This window comes from Drosophila virilis, chromosome 5 (genome assembly GCF_030788295.1).
Source record: "Drosophila virilis strain 15010-1051.87 chromosome 5, Dvir_AGI_RSII-ME, whole genome shotgun sequence".
Taxonomy (NCBI): Eukaryota; Metazoa; Arthropoda; class Insecta; order Diptera; family Drosophilidae; genus Drosophila; species Drosophila virilis.
Window position 1 is genome coordinate 24,704,061 of NC_091547.1, and position 14,915 is coordinate 24,718,975.

The window sequence follows — 14,915 nt, forward strand, 5'->3', positions numbered from 1 at the left end:
TCCGATTTCCCTTTTCCTCTTTATATTGTTTATTTATTATTATTATTATTTTTTTGCAATTTGCACTTAGGGCGGGGCCCTGTTAAAATGTGTGTGCAACTGCATTGCATTTGTTTAAAACGCAACGAAATGTTGTCTGTAATTTTCCATGTTTGTGGGCGGTTTAATAACATTTTAAATGCCACAGACAATAAACAATGCGACTTGTTAAAAGCGGCCTTTAAACGCTTCCCAATTGATGTGCAGGTCAAATTTAAAAAAATTAAATAAAATTTAGATTGTTTCCCCTTGTCTAGCTGCTAAAGGTGCGTATACGTAATGTGTGTGTGCACTTAAAAGAGGAACGAGGTGTGCTGTAATGTATGCCGCACACACATACGCACACATACGCAGAACCGGCACAAAATTAAATTAATATCACTTAAAATATTGTGCGAGTATCGGTTGCCTCGGCGCTTGCCCATGAATATACATACATATAGAGCCCAGCATGTGGCCAACTGAATCCGATTACACCATGGCCAGTTCTTGCAAATGACAGGACGAAGGGTGTGGGCTACGGGTAACGGGCCACGGGTGCAATAATAGCGCATAATTGAGCACGGGTGTATATGAGTATGGCCCAACTGCACGGCAATGTGCATGTCCCAGAGATACGCGTAAGTGTAGCCGCAATTAAGATATATAAATATTTATAACTAGCACACACTCAGACACGCACGTCGGATATACATATGTGTGTGTGTGTGTGTGTGTGCCTGTTATCGATAAAAACACATCCATCACATGTCCGTATTTCATATATCAGCTGCCATGCATCAAATTGGGCCAATTGAAAAGAAAGAGCATGCGAAGACCCATGTCGACTGTTTGCTCCAAAACTAAATGAATAGTAGTCCGATATTGATAAGATTTTGGCCATAGCTGGGGAGCATAGTAAGAATCAAACTTTCCGCTATCTTAAAGAGGTCCTTATACCTGTACTCAACGCTCGATTGATTTTTCCAGGAACTGAATTCAACAAAATAACTAGCCGAGATATTTGTAAGCGAGATGGTTTGCGTAGCAACAGATGACAGGCATACAGACTTGACTAAGTCATCTTGGCTGTTGATATATAGATGAGGAGTACATTGACTTCATTGAAGACGTTAATGTCTGCTACTAAGTATACAAAGAGTGTGTTCGGTTGCTTGGCTGCTTTGACAATTGAAATCTATTAGGTCAACGGGCAGGCTTTTGGCCAAATAGCACGAAATGGCTGAATGAATGGCGCCGTCAATAATAGCCTCGTGGCCAGCTTCAGCCTGGCGGTCATAGGCAGCAGCCTATGCATAAATAACAAACATAATTAATTTGAATATGGCGCACGTAATGTGTGCTGGGGGCAGCTGCAGAGCTGGGCTGCATGGCCAGGTGTGTTGGCTACCTGAAGAGCCAGTGCCGGTAATCAATAACGGAAATACGCAAATGCGACGCACCGGGCACAGAATTGTTGTGACCCGCCGTGCCGCTTCACATTGCCAAACACACATCACACAATGCCCCCTGACCCGTGCCCAGTGCCCCGTGCCCCTTGGCGCATGAAGCATGCAGCAGCTGGGCATCGCATTAGAATTTAAAAACTAATTAATACGCGCGCCAATTGCGCAATTAGCGGCCGCGGAGGCCATCAGAGCGACCGGCTGTGGCCATCGGTAGCCATCTATCGGCCGGCAGGCGGCTGGCCGTGTTTTGCGGGTCAGCATTGGCTGGCACCTCGTTGCGGCCCGAGCCGGGGCTTGGGTGAGCTGGGCACTTGGCACTTGGCATAAACGCGCGCGGCTAGCATTTCAATTGTATTGCAAACTTGGCCATTTGAGCTGGCTAATGAGGTCGGCATTTGGCATTTCGCAGTTCGCATATATTTGACATGCCGTACAAAAGGCATCCCAGTCGGCATCCCAGGCCTCGCAATTGCAATTGCAATTGGAATGGGCGGCAGAATCTATAACTCTACTCACACAACACGGACAGTTGCACGGTGGCACGCATGGGCATATCCGGCGATAGAGCCTTGTGCTTCGCTTGGCAGGTGTATTCCGTATAGTCATCGTTCGCGCCGGGCTTCAGCTTCAGGCTGGACGTTGTTGTATAGCGTTTCGGTGTCGATTCCTCCACCTTATCGTCGCGTTTATCTGTGGAGTTGAAAGAAACAATCGACAGAAATTATAATTTATTCAGACCATAGCTCAATGTAATTATATTCTATAAAAGGTATTGCCAGGCATTGCGCGGCCAATCTACTTTTTTAATGCATTTTATTTTAAGCTTGACTCCGATAGAGGTTACGAACATTTACAAATTTTACACGCTTACATCAAAGACGCGCCGTGGTCTTTAATTACACATCAAAGCTAAGCTTCTTCTTAACGCTTTGCATGCTGATAGTCTGTCAGTCAGTCAGTCAGTCAGTCAGTCAGTCAATCAGACAGTTAGTCAGTCAGAGCACAAAAACAGTTTTGCATGAATAGATACATGAATTCTATAGTTTATTTGCCTGTCGTCTGCAGTTGCTGCTAATGTGTGGATAGGGGGGTCGGGTTAGGACTTGCATTGCCATAAATAATGACGCAACAAGCGAACTTCCAAAAATGCAGCTGAGCTTGTGTGTGTGAGTGTGTGTGTGTGTGTGGGTGTGTGTTGTGTGTGTGCGTGTGTTATAAATTCTTGTGCGCTGCGTTAAATGTCTGCGATTTATCATAATAACAACAACAAAACATCAACAGCAGCACTCGGTGGAGCTCTACACAAAGAAAATTAAAATGGCGGGTGTATGTGTGCGTGTGTATGTGTGCGTGTGAGTGTGAGTGTGTGATGGTGTGAAGGGCGTTTCCCCTCTGACTGGGTATTGCAAAATTTGCACGCCATTTTCGCGTACGTGCAGCCCCTCTGCCCCGCTACCCCACCCGCACCGCGTCTAAGTCGTTGTCATAAAGTTTAACGCATATTTTATGAAGTTTTCTCGCACCCCGCCCGTGATTCTGTTGCCCCTCTTGCCCTGACCCACGACCCATGGAATTCATTTGTAGGCGCATATTTTGTGTAATATTTGCTACGCGCACATTTTGTGACATAATTTTTGGTCATAAATTGTCAATGGCTCGTTGTATCTGAAGTATCTGCAGTGAGTCTCTGGCTCTCTCTCTCTCTCTCTCTCTCTCTCTCTCCATCTCGCTTTTTTTCTGTCTTTCTGTAGGCTGGTTGTAGCATACGATTTGGCTTTAAATGAAGCTGCCTCAACTATCCACGAGTTGAGCATGTACACGAGGGTGGGCTGAAAAGTAATCGGCCAAAAAGGCATTGTTCACAATGATCAATTGGTAATGGGCTTTATTTAGATACAGAATATCTTTATCTTTTGGATAGATGGCAGGAGATTATGTTGAGAAATAATATATTTCCAAAAACAAATTGTAACTTTTCCCTTCCAGATCGAATACTTTTCAGGCTGCCCTCTTGAACCGTATTTAACATGGCAGCAGGATAATGAGCAGGCTGCTCGGCCTGTGCCTTGAACTGGCATTAACCGTCATTTACGCGACCGCCACACACATATTGGGACGACCCTGAGCCACTGGGCCAGAGTCAGAGTCAGAGTCGAGTCAGCTTCACTGACAGCTTGCAAATGATGCTACAGGCTGCAGACCCGCTGCTGCTGCCCATTGTCGTAAAGTCTTGTTTTTTGGGAGAGGCGGTGGGAGGGGGGCGGCAACATGCCCACCAGCCAGTCCGGCCGCAACATATTGTGTCGTAAACATAATTCATCATGCAGCTACGTCCAGCACTTCCTGGCCCCTGTGCTGCCCGCATTTCCTTGCGGATTTTCCTACATTTTACGCCGTTTTGCGAAATTTTCTTATTTTGTTTTTCCTCGCTTTTCTTTTTGTGTGTGTGTGTGTTGTTTTTTTTATGTTTGCCCAAAAATTTCCATCATCATCGTCGCTGTGCGTTTCACATTTTAAGCATTTTTAACGCGCCAGTTGTGTTAAAATGATTTCGTTAGCCGCCAAATGACAGCCGGAGACGACACCCACCCACCCACACACACACACCCATGCACACACCCACTGCTCGACAACACCTATATGTATGCCGCATATCATAATCATTATGAAAATTAAATGTCGTGAAGGCGACTAAGCGACTAAGCGCCGTATGATGCCCATGCCCATGCCCATGTCCTGGTTAGCCTGGCCATCCTTTGCCGATGCCTTTATACATTTGCATTTTTCCATATTTTCCGCAACGTCCACGCTCCGGTTTTCCAATTTGGCTGACTGCCGGGCAGCGGGCCACAATGACAAGGCACAAACAGAGGCCAACAGATAAGGAAAACGTCAGCATCGGCAGCTAAAAGAGACCGTTTTGTTAGGGTATAAAATTATTATTTAAGCACCGTCATCAAGCAGAAAGTCAACGGGCGGGCCTCATATGTGCCCCGGCAAACTGGTTGACAGCCAAAGGGCTACCCCTGCCCCCTTGCCCTGCTACCTTGTACCCCATCTCCCGCGCCAAAACCCATTTACACTTTTCTCTCTTTGTTTTTTTTTTTTTGGCCAGAGTGGATCAGCCCGTCGCGGTAGCCCAAGCGGGGGCTGCCTAAAAGCGCTCATCGTGTCGATGCAGGAACGGGAAGTGGGAAAGGGGCTGCAAAAGGGGGGGTATGCCATTAGAAGACACATGCGTTGGAGGCTGGATGTTGCTGTGTAAGTGGACATTAAATTTGATGGCTTAGTGTTGTGACACTTGTCACGAGCTGCGTCTGTGTGTGCGTGTGTGTGTGTGGGCTTGATGTTGATGTTGATGTTGCGCTTGCCTTCTATTACATTAGTGCCTTATGTACGAATACATAGAAGTATCTATATACATATATACTATTGAATCTTTTAGCCGACTGATGGATCGGCTGATCTGATGTAAGTGAATATTCAGTCGGGCAACGCCGAGTAATCCTTGCTAGTTGTTATAATACATATTTCTGTTTACCAACCTGGCTTATATTCGACGTTTCCACGATACCAAACGATTTGTGCTTCCGGCTTCGCGTTGGCCACGATGCATTTGAGCGTAAGGTCCTGGTTCTCGCGCACTTCCACTTTGGAGTTGTGGCTGTAGCCTTTGATCTCGATCGATGAGGGTGGCGCTATAGAAAGAGAAAGACAGAGAGTGAGAGAGAGAGAGAGAGAGAGAGAGAGTGTGTGAGTGAGTGAGAGCGAGAATAAGTGATTAGACGAATGTTACTTCAAATGCTCGAATTCAACAACTGTAGCAAATAATGCAACCGTCATGGAAGTGGGCGTGCCTGAAGGCGGAATAAAACAATGGCAGAGCAAAACAACGCTCGCTCATTATGCGACAATGCAGCACGTTGGCCAGCTGCTTGGCTGTGTGGGTTAGGACGTAGGCGTGGCAGCCATTGTAGACGACATTGTTGTGCTGTTGTGTGTGTGTGTGTGTGTGTGTGTATGGGTGTGTGCGGCGGTTGCATTCGCAGGTTGAATGGCCGCCAAAGTAGTGGATGGCCTGCAGGCTGACGTCTGCCACCAGCTCCCGTTAATGTGCTCAAGTATGAGTCTCAATATTTGTGCAGCACACGGCCAAAGGAGCGGGAGATGGGCGGTAGCCTAACAATGGGAGCATTGCAGCAGAGTTGCAAACACATACACTCACACACACACTCACACACAAGCAAACAAACAGTCGTGGATAAAGTTAAGTGCACGTGTGCATTATTTTAATGCCACCTGAAGGAGTAGGCAGCCATAGCCATTGCGTCTTGTGTGGCAGCCGCAGACGGTCGGTCTGAGGAAAATGCGCTCGAAGCTGCAACACATGTAGAGAAGTTAAAGTGAAATGCGGATGGCAGCTGGGGCATAGGGTGTGTGTATTTGACATGCAACATATGTTGCCTGCTGTAGAAGTTGTTGCATGCAAAATGAATGCTCAAAGCCGTGGCAAGGCTGCCCAAGCATATTGCCAGGGGAACGCTGGCAGACGCTGCCACCGCCTAAGCCGTTCCGTTGAGGTAATTGCTTTTGCTGCTGCTCCAAATGAAATCAACACCGTCCGAGCGCCCCATTGATAGCCTCGGCAAAGCACTGATGCCTCGAGGCTGGCGTGTTGTTTGTGAATTTTATTTGCCTGGCTCGAGGCGCATTACATTATTATGCACAAATCAAATATACAAAACACAAAATCCCGCGACACACAACAGAAACACAGCATTACACAAAAGGTGCGACCCTGACATGTGTGTGTGTGTGTGTGTGTGTGTGTGTGCCTGCAGCATTAAATATTCCCGCTTCTCCAGCCTCTAATTTGGCTGCACATTGAATATACATAATTTCGGCGCTTACTCCTGAAAGCAGGCAACGCTTCCACACAAAAGTTACCTTCTATAATACAGAAATAATATAAAATATCCCATGTTACCTTTACATTCAAAAATATTCAGAACAGCCTTTGGATTTACTGCATTTAACTTCTTATTCAACTCGCTTCTCGCTCATATGTTAAACGCCTCCATACAAAAGTTGTCTCCGATTTTATAGAAATAATAACAAATATTTCCCATAGTTAACTTTACATTCAAATTATTTTACTGCAGCTAACTTCTTATTCAACTCGCTTCTCTCTCATCTGTTAAACGGTATTTTCGATTTGGTCTTCCAAAAGAGATATTCCTAAACCTATCTACGTGGCAGCGTCAGCCTTAAGTGAAGGCGTTTGTGTGCAAATTGGTGTCGCAAGGACGCCCCAAGGAGCATTACGGCTGTGCGGCATATCCGCGGCAAGGGCGGCGCTTTGCATTGGAAATTCATAATATTCGGCATATTGCAGCAGCAGCAACGCAGCGTCACGATGCAGCGCGTGTTGCATATTTAACAGGAAAGAGAAACTGGGACATATAGAAGTTTAAATACTCTTCTAAATATACAATTATTTAACCTTAACCCAAACTCAAGGAAACAAAAATACGAATTAAGTACCTTTACAACACATGGATGGAAAATGTAATTTGGAGCCGAACCCCATTTTAATTCTAAACGTTTACAATGAATACGCCATATAAATGAAGATTAGGTAGAAATTTGAAAAATATACCAGAAGTATTGCAAAAGTGGTTAGAAAAGTGGGAAAAGAATTAGATTTTCTAAAGGTGTTCGAATGTACCCGTTTTATTTTCTGAAATTTCGCAAAGTCAAAAGTTGGGGTAATAATAATAATACCCTACCCTACATTTTATGATTCTGTTCAGTTTTGCACAAAGTCGTGGCAAATGCAGTTCGATTTGTAACAAGTAAATCCTGGGGCGACTTCGACCTGCAAGCACCTACATATGAGGGGATTGAGGCGAAGCTGCAAGCACACACATTCGAGGGGGTTGAGTAGGATGTGTGCATTGTTGATTGGTATGCAAATTGTATTTGATTATTGACATGTGCGAGGCGCATTCACGACAATCGATCAGTGTAGCCGACGGGCCCAGATTGGCAGAAGAATGGGAATGGGTTGTCGTTTTGTGCTCAGTTGTTGTCGTCACAATTGGCGTTACATGCGATTATGAACGAGCTTAGAAGGTGCCATGCTGCAGGTGCAGGAGCAGGAGCCGAAGCACCAGCAGCTCCATTGTGCGCTCGACCCTACTCCATTGAACCCTAAACATACGAGAGTTGCAGCGATTCGTTGATTAAATTTTATGCACTAGCCCAGCAGGGGTAGGGGATGCTGCTAGGGGGCGAGGCGGTGGTTGCAAATAATTTATGCAGCCATTGTTGGGCTGCAGCAGCAGCAGCAGCTGCCTGGTCAGAAGGGTGTACAATGTGCAATTTGCCATGAATTCAGGCTGGAGCTCAGCCCGCTGCTAACCCACTAATAGTACGCCTCATAAAAGTTTTATGCGCTGAAATATTTCTCGACTCTTTTCGCTCGTTCTTATTTTTTTTTTTGCTGTGTAAGAAAAGCAAGAATTGGCAATTTTTCCATTTGACGTCAACTGTTTTGCTGGGTTCTGGAGACAGCCTCTGGGTGAGTGAGTGCCGAGCCTTGGGTTCGAGACCGCGTCCGAGTCGCTGTCGTCCCAGGCACACTCCAAATTGCTCACATCTCTGACATGCGCTCCCTGAGGGACTGGGCTGGAATGGTGACTTTAAGGTCGCAAAACAAATGTTTGGCCATATTTCAGAGCCTCTCACTGGGTGGTCTTAGCTGGGGATTCGAACTTTGATCATTTGCACTACAATTACGATGCGATTACTCGAATCAAATGAGCGGAAATTGGAAAAATTCTTGACCATTTAAAAATCATTAAAGCACATTTATTGGCTGCCAGCCTCAGTCGAGCCGAGACTGAGTCGGAGTCTGAGGCTGAGTCTGCGGCTTGGGGGTTGTTGCTCCAACCGTTCGCCAAACTTCCATCCATACACCCTACTACTGCCATTCGCATTTTCCCATCTGGACTGCATTGCATAACGGAAAAAAATGCTTCCTTCTTTTTTTTTCTTTCAATTTTTGCAATGCTGCTTTGTATTCAAAATTTATAAAGGCAGCTCTGCTTTTTGGCCGTGCATGCCTGGAATTCCATTGTGCCTGCCCCGAAGCAGCTGAATCGCCATTGCCCAGGCCCAGGCCCAGGCACAGGCACAGGCACAGGCTCAGGTTGAGGTTCTGACTCTGGTCGTGGGTCCCTATGCGTTGGCAGCAAAAACTTTTGGACCCGGTTGGTCGGTCGGTCGGTCGGTCGGTCGGTCGCCTTGCGGCATATGTGTTTTTTGGCTGCGTTTTTAAAAATTAATGGCATGCGAACATTTTCTAAATTTCCATAAATTTGCACGTGGACTTTTGTGTGCAAAAGTTCTTTACTATGCCAACTTATAATCTAATTGCGCCCTCACGTGTGTATGAGTATGTATGTAGATGTGTGTGTGCGTGTGTGCGTGTGTGCGTGCAGTTGGGTCCATGAAACTTTTAGCTAAGCGGCCAGCGTACGTTGAAATTAGTTCAAAAGGAACTTTGCATCTCGCTCATTGGAGTGTTTCAAATTTAATTTGCGAATGACAAAGGTTCGTTCATTAGGTTTCTGCGTTGCATATGCTATTTTATTAGAGAAACACAATGAGACGCACACACAGACGAACACAAAAAAGCATTTAAGAGGGCTACAATCGATTCCGCAATGTTCGGTTCAGTTTGACAACAGGTCGCGAATTGCCTTCGGTCTAATTCTGGCAACTGGGAATGAATGAAATATACATTTTTGGCATCTATAATCAATATGTTTTCCCCTTTTTCTAGCTGGAATGGTCTAACTTCAAAAATGAGCCAATATACCCCGCTTGGTGTGCTTAATGTAATATGAGATCAATAGAGAAATTACAGTATCCTCTGCCAAGCGAAACTTGGCTGGCAAACAATGCAAAAGCAGGCATCCATCAATATCAGGTAAGGGGTGGGGAGGGGGGGGGGGGGTAAATTAGCTTAATAAATAAATCAAATAAATGTTACTTGAACTTAATTGAATTATTACACATTTGTCTACATTTTGCCGGGCTAATTGCTGCAATAATGTCGCACGTGTTTTCATGGATGCCTAAGGGACATACCTATGTATGTGAACACACACACACACATTTACACACGCACACACACACACACTCATAGCCACATATTTTAGTCCGTCAGTGAAACGTAGTAGATGCCATTAGAGAACAAAAGAGAGAATGGCACCTAGTGGGCGTAAGCGAGAGGGACAAGGCACAAGTACCGACAATTATGACAAACATTTCTTCATGGGCTTCTGTGTTGGGACACAACAAGAAGAAGAACAAGACGAAGGCAATGGCGCCGCCGGACGACCTTTTGCCGCAGCAACAACAATGAAAACAACAACAGCAATAACTAACGAGCTTATACGAATCCAACCCATACACACGCAAGCTCATACATATACACTGAGAGAAAAAAAAACCATAATTAATCTTTTGTTGAAAATTAAATTAATTTATAAACTTTTTGAATGCACTTATTCCTGACTGATAAATGATGTTCTCCTTTTGAGAAAGTTTTGGACTTATCAACTTATATTTTCTGGCTAATCCAATTAAACTTTTAAATCGCGAATATTTAATCGCCAATTAAAAAACATAATTCTAATAAATGCAACAGAAATATTTAGGCCGTGCCTGCAATTTAGAACATCATAGATTTCTCTGAGTGTACAAAGGAACTGGCGAGAGATTTTTTTCTTCTTTGAGTTTTTTCAAGGCTCCTCGGCACACATCATCATTGTCACAGCTCATGGCGCGTAATTAACTAAACAAACGTCATTAGGCATGCGCATATATGTGTGTGCGAGATGGTGTGCGGGGGTGTGTATATTGGTGTGTGCTTGTGTGCATGTGTGAGCCTTGGGCAAGACGGCAGCATCGCAGTCGTTGTCGTTGTCGTTGTCGTTGTTGTTGCCATGGACCATCATAGAAGTGGGCTGGAGTGGGATACTCGTTGCGGAATCTCTACAAGAATAGAAGGCAGCCAAACGAAGCAAAGGAAATGAAAATCGCTGTCATCAAATGTAGCGCAATTTCTTGAGTGATTACAACAACAGCAGCGGGAACAGCAGCAACAGGAGTACACACACATTCAAAGTGATTACACGACAGCAGGAATAACAATGCAACGACACCATCACACACACACACACACACACACACACACTCAAATACACTCTTACTCGCCCACACACACCCAACACTAAAAACAAAAATAAATTCATTTCGCTTCAATTTGAAAATGCTTGCTTTCCTTTCACATCCCTCTTCCCCTATCCCGTCTAGCACTCCTGCTGCCCTAACTTGGTCCTGACAGTGTCAGCTCAGACTGTGACTCCTTGGAGCAATAAACTGCGCTAAATTCAGCTCAGCTCGCACAATGTTGTTGTTGTTGTTGTTGTTGTTCCAGTTGCTGTTGCTTTGCAAATTGCTGACAATAAATGTTGGCAGCGACAACCAACAGCCGCCCCGCCCCGCCCCGCCATGCCATGCCATGCCGCCCAATTTGGGCACCCGCATGCGGAGTCTCCAGCATTTAAATATGCAAGTGCAAATGCTATAGGTGCAATGAGCAAGAAACTAAGGGAATGTGGGGGGGCTTTACGAATTGTATTTATTACTGGGATTAATTGATGCTGCCTTCAACCAGAGCCTGGACTGATAACTCTAGTTAGGAATCGACCACAAATGAATGTCGTGCACGCCAAGCAGCTTGAACTGAACCTTAAACTCTAATATTAATTATCTTTTCCTATGAATTGAAGTCTTTGCTCAAAAATGAAACTAATTTAAACTACAAACGGAACATAGGGTATCACAGGAACTGCCTTGAGCTGAAATAATTTTAGCTGATTCGATTGAAGCCATTTTGGTAGCCGTAAACCGAACTACTGACAACTTCTTTTAGTTTCTAAGACATTTAAGGTATATAAAAATAAAATATGCATGCAAGTCTTGGGTTTACTTACATATGACGGTCAGCTTGGCATTCGCCCGTATGGCCGAGTTGAGGCGCGCTGGCCCCACCTGGCACTGATACTCGGCATCATCATTGATGGACGCATTGGATATGCGCAGATTGTAGACACCCTGTTTGCGATCACCCAGCACGGAGTACCGCGGAAAGCCGGGTATCACAGCTGAGAAGCCCAGGGCGAAGCCATCTTTGGTCCACTGCACGGCGCCGGCTACGTTGGCCACCTCGCAGCGCATCATCGCCTCGGCGCCCTCCAGCACCTGCAGATCGTGCGGCGTTGTGCGAAACTTTTGCTGCTGGGCGTGGCCAGGTAGGGGCAAGAGTAGCGCCCATAGAACTGCAAAAAAAGAATAGGCAAAAAGAAAATTGGAAAAAGATCTTTGGCAAAATGCAAGATTAATTGTCAGGCCGTTTGTTATCCTTGGCCAGGCTCTCGCGTCTCATGGGATTTCATTTCCATTGGATACGTGACTTTCCATTACGGCTGAATTATGAAATGTGTATTTAGCCAGCCGGCAAAAAACAATGAGCACCGCCCGGAGTCACAAAGAGACAATGGAGCCGCGCACAGAGACTTCTCTAAATAGCAAATCCTGCCCGCAATAAAACAGGACATGCCGCTGTCAGAGCAGGAGTCGCCGCAGCAGCAGCCGCAGCCGAAGCCGCAGCCTTTACCCGCCGCTAAGCTGCCGCAGAGCTGCATTTGGGAGTGTGTCTAGGGGAGGGGGCTGGAGTCGGAGCCGAACTTTGACCGCTCAAAATGAAAAGTTTTTTAATGAAAAACAAACACATTTCCCCTTGCTGCCCGCAATCCAGCTTACAAAAGCCAATTGTGGGCGTGTCCGGCATCCGGCACGGCGACTGTTTGCCAAGACTTATTGCGGACTGCATTCGCAGTCGCAGTCGCCAGCAGTTTATTTCTTGTCCGTGCCACCGCCGCCAAAACTATTAAATTGTGTAAAAAAAAAAAATGAAAAAGATGGAAGAGGCGCGACCAGAGCCGAGGCCAGAATCAACAAAAGCATTTAACGCGGCCATCAGGCAGCTACAGTTGTTTTAGTGCCAGTGCCCATGTCCGTATCCGTGTCCGTGTCCGTGTCCGTGCTCAGTGCACTTTATCCGTGGAACGAGGCTTTCATAAATTCCAAACGGATCTGAAGGTGGGTCGGTCCACGGTTCATGGTATGCGGAATATGCGGAGCATATGGCCAAAAAGCGGAGGAGCTGTTTATTTATTAGCGCCGAAATGCAGTTTTAAATACCACAACGAACGAGCTAGTCGCGAATGGCAGATGAAATTCCAAACTTGAAACCAAAAAAAAAAAAAAAAACTATAAAGAGTGTGCTAGTCGGAAGTGCTCGACTTGCAGATACCCTTAGACCAGCGTAATGCTGTCGTAATGCGGATAAACATGAGGCTCGACGCTTAAATGCGAGCGGGCAGCAGACGGGAACTTCCTAGCCAATATACTCGCTTTCACTTTGTAAGCAGAATATAAAAAAAAAAAAAACGCTAAAACTTGCCCAAAAATGCCGAGGCCATGATTAATATGGCCACTATTTGCATACACACGATGTCTGAGCGAAACTGAAATGAATTTTAAATACAATCCCTGCCATGCGGGACTTGTCGGGGTTCTTGTCAGGGGTCTTGTCAGGGGTTGTGCCTTGGATCGGTTGTGCCTGCCAACTCTTTACGATTTCATTATTTTGCTCTTTCGTACATAATTTGCGTTTTCGAGCCGAAGAATGCGATACGAAAAGTTGCTCCGGCTCCGCTCCATGTTGTTGTTCTTGTCAATGTTGTCGCGCAATTTAGCATAGAACTTGTTGTTGTTGCTGTTGTTGTTGTCTTTGTTCTGGGCAGAGCGGCAGCAGCCAGCATTACTGTCAATTTATATAAATTTTCAGATGCCTTGCCCCCAACCTCGCTTTATCTGAATGAAACTGTCAAGCGCAGGCGAGTCATGGCCCTAGCCCGAACCCGAACCCGAGCCTGCGTTGGGAACCCTTGCCAGCAGCAGCAGCAGCAGGCGCGGCTATAACCTTTGCCCCTCGAGGGGCACGGTCTACGCAAATTCGAGCCTATTTCACAGACATCACACACACTCGCATTGGTTGGGCTTTGGCGAGAGTTCATAGTTGAGTAAATTTTTACCTCGTTCATGATGGGGCGCATCATTGAGCGACATGTGTGTGCGTGAGGGTGTGGGTGTGTGCGTGTGTGTGTGTGTGGGCTGGCGGGTGTGTGTGCGTGGATTTTCAACAAATTTGCCTAGCTTGTTGTTTTGTGCTCATTGCCATTGTTGTTGTCCCATATTTTTGAAGCGAAAAATTTTAATAAAGTAAATTCCTATTTTACGGCCCGAGAGGAAATGGGCTTCCATTTTGGCCGATGGGTGTATTAGGCACGGCTCATCCTTGGGCGCACATTGTATTGCGAAAGCGTCATCAAACTGAAATTGAAGCATGACAAGCAGTTCACCCATCCACACCCACATACGCAGACGCGACTCGCTCGCACACATAGACACTTCATATGTCATACGTGTCACACGTATTGCGGCCGGAAATAGTCGATGGAAAAACACGCAACAAGCGGAGACAGCGACAAGCAAAGTGCGAAAAGGATTTAAATGCTTCTGGTGTCGCCTTTTGACCGCGCCCGAGCTCCAGCCATTGGATGGCTAAGATTGAGAGCGGAGCAGGGCGCCCCCCTCAACCCCAAGGGCCATTGTCAAATTTGTGCACTTGGAGAAAAATGGTATTCTCGCATTCAACTAGAGACTAAAACTAAAAATTCAATTGTGATGTGAACTTGAAATAAGTAAATTGCAACTAAGATTGAATACAAGAGTTGAGTGTTATTTTAAGGGATTTCAGAATAGAGAAACAAATTCTTGTGCTCAGCTTAAGAAATATTGACATTAACTGGATTTTTGTTACAAAGTTCATGATTCTTTCTTTGAGTGTGTGTGTGTGTGTGTGTGTGTGTGTGTCTGTGCTGTGTGCTCAGAGTGTGATGCTTTTCCTGTCGCGCGTGCTTTCTTGATTGTTTTTGAAGCTGGAAATGGAACGGCAGAGACACACACACATACACAGACATACAAGCACGCAGAGACATGAGGACATTCGCACACAAATCCCGGCCGCAGTGCCCCGACATTGCGGCAGTGGGCAAAAAGGGTTTTATTTTACGAGCGGGACTATCAGTGTTATTGTTATGACTGAAATTTGATGGCCTCAAACGCTTCTGGCTGAAACTGAAACTGAAGCTAAAAGTGGAACGGGAGAGGGAGAGGGAGAGGGAGCAGGAGTGCGTGCTGGAGAACTAGCCAAGTGACGAATGT

The 14,915-nt window shown here is 45.7% G+C and overlaps 1 protein-coding gene across 6 annotated transcripts in view; it reads right to left on the reverse strand.

The window, feature by feature from the left end:
• Positions 1-14,915, reverse strand: part of sns (sticks and stones) — a 63,379-nt gene that overhangs the window by 35,121 nt on the left and 13,343 nt on the right. For all 6 annotated transcript variants that reach the window (XR_011416837.1, XM_070209635.1, XM_070209634.1 and 3 more), the window contains exons 2-4: positions 11,558-11,902; positions 5,033-5,185; positions 2,004-2,177 (exon numbers count right to left, since the gene is read on the reverse strand). Coding sequence is in view for 5 of the 6 variants with exons in the window: in XM_070209635.1 (XP_070065736.1) it covers positions 2,004-2,177; positions 5,033-5,185; positions 11,558-11,902 (672 nt within the window). In the remaining variant the exon portion in view is untranslated. The remainder of the gene's footprint in view (positions 1-2,003; positions 2,178-5,032; positions 5,186-11,557; positions 11,903-14,915) is intronic.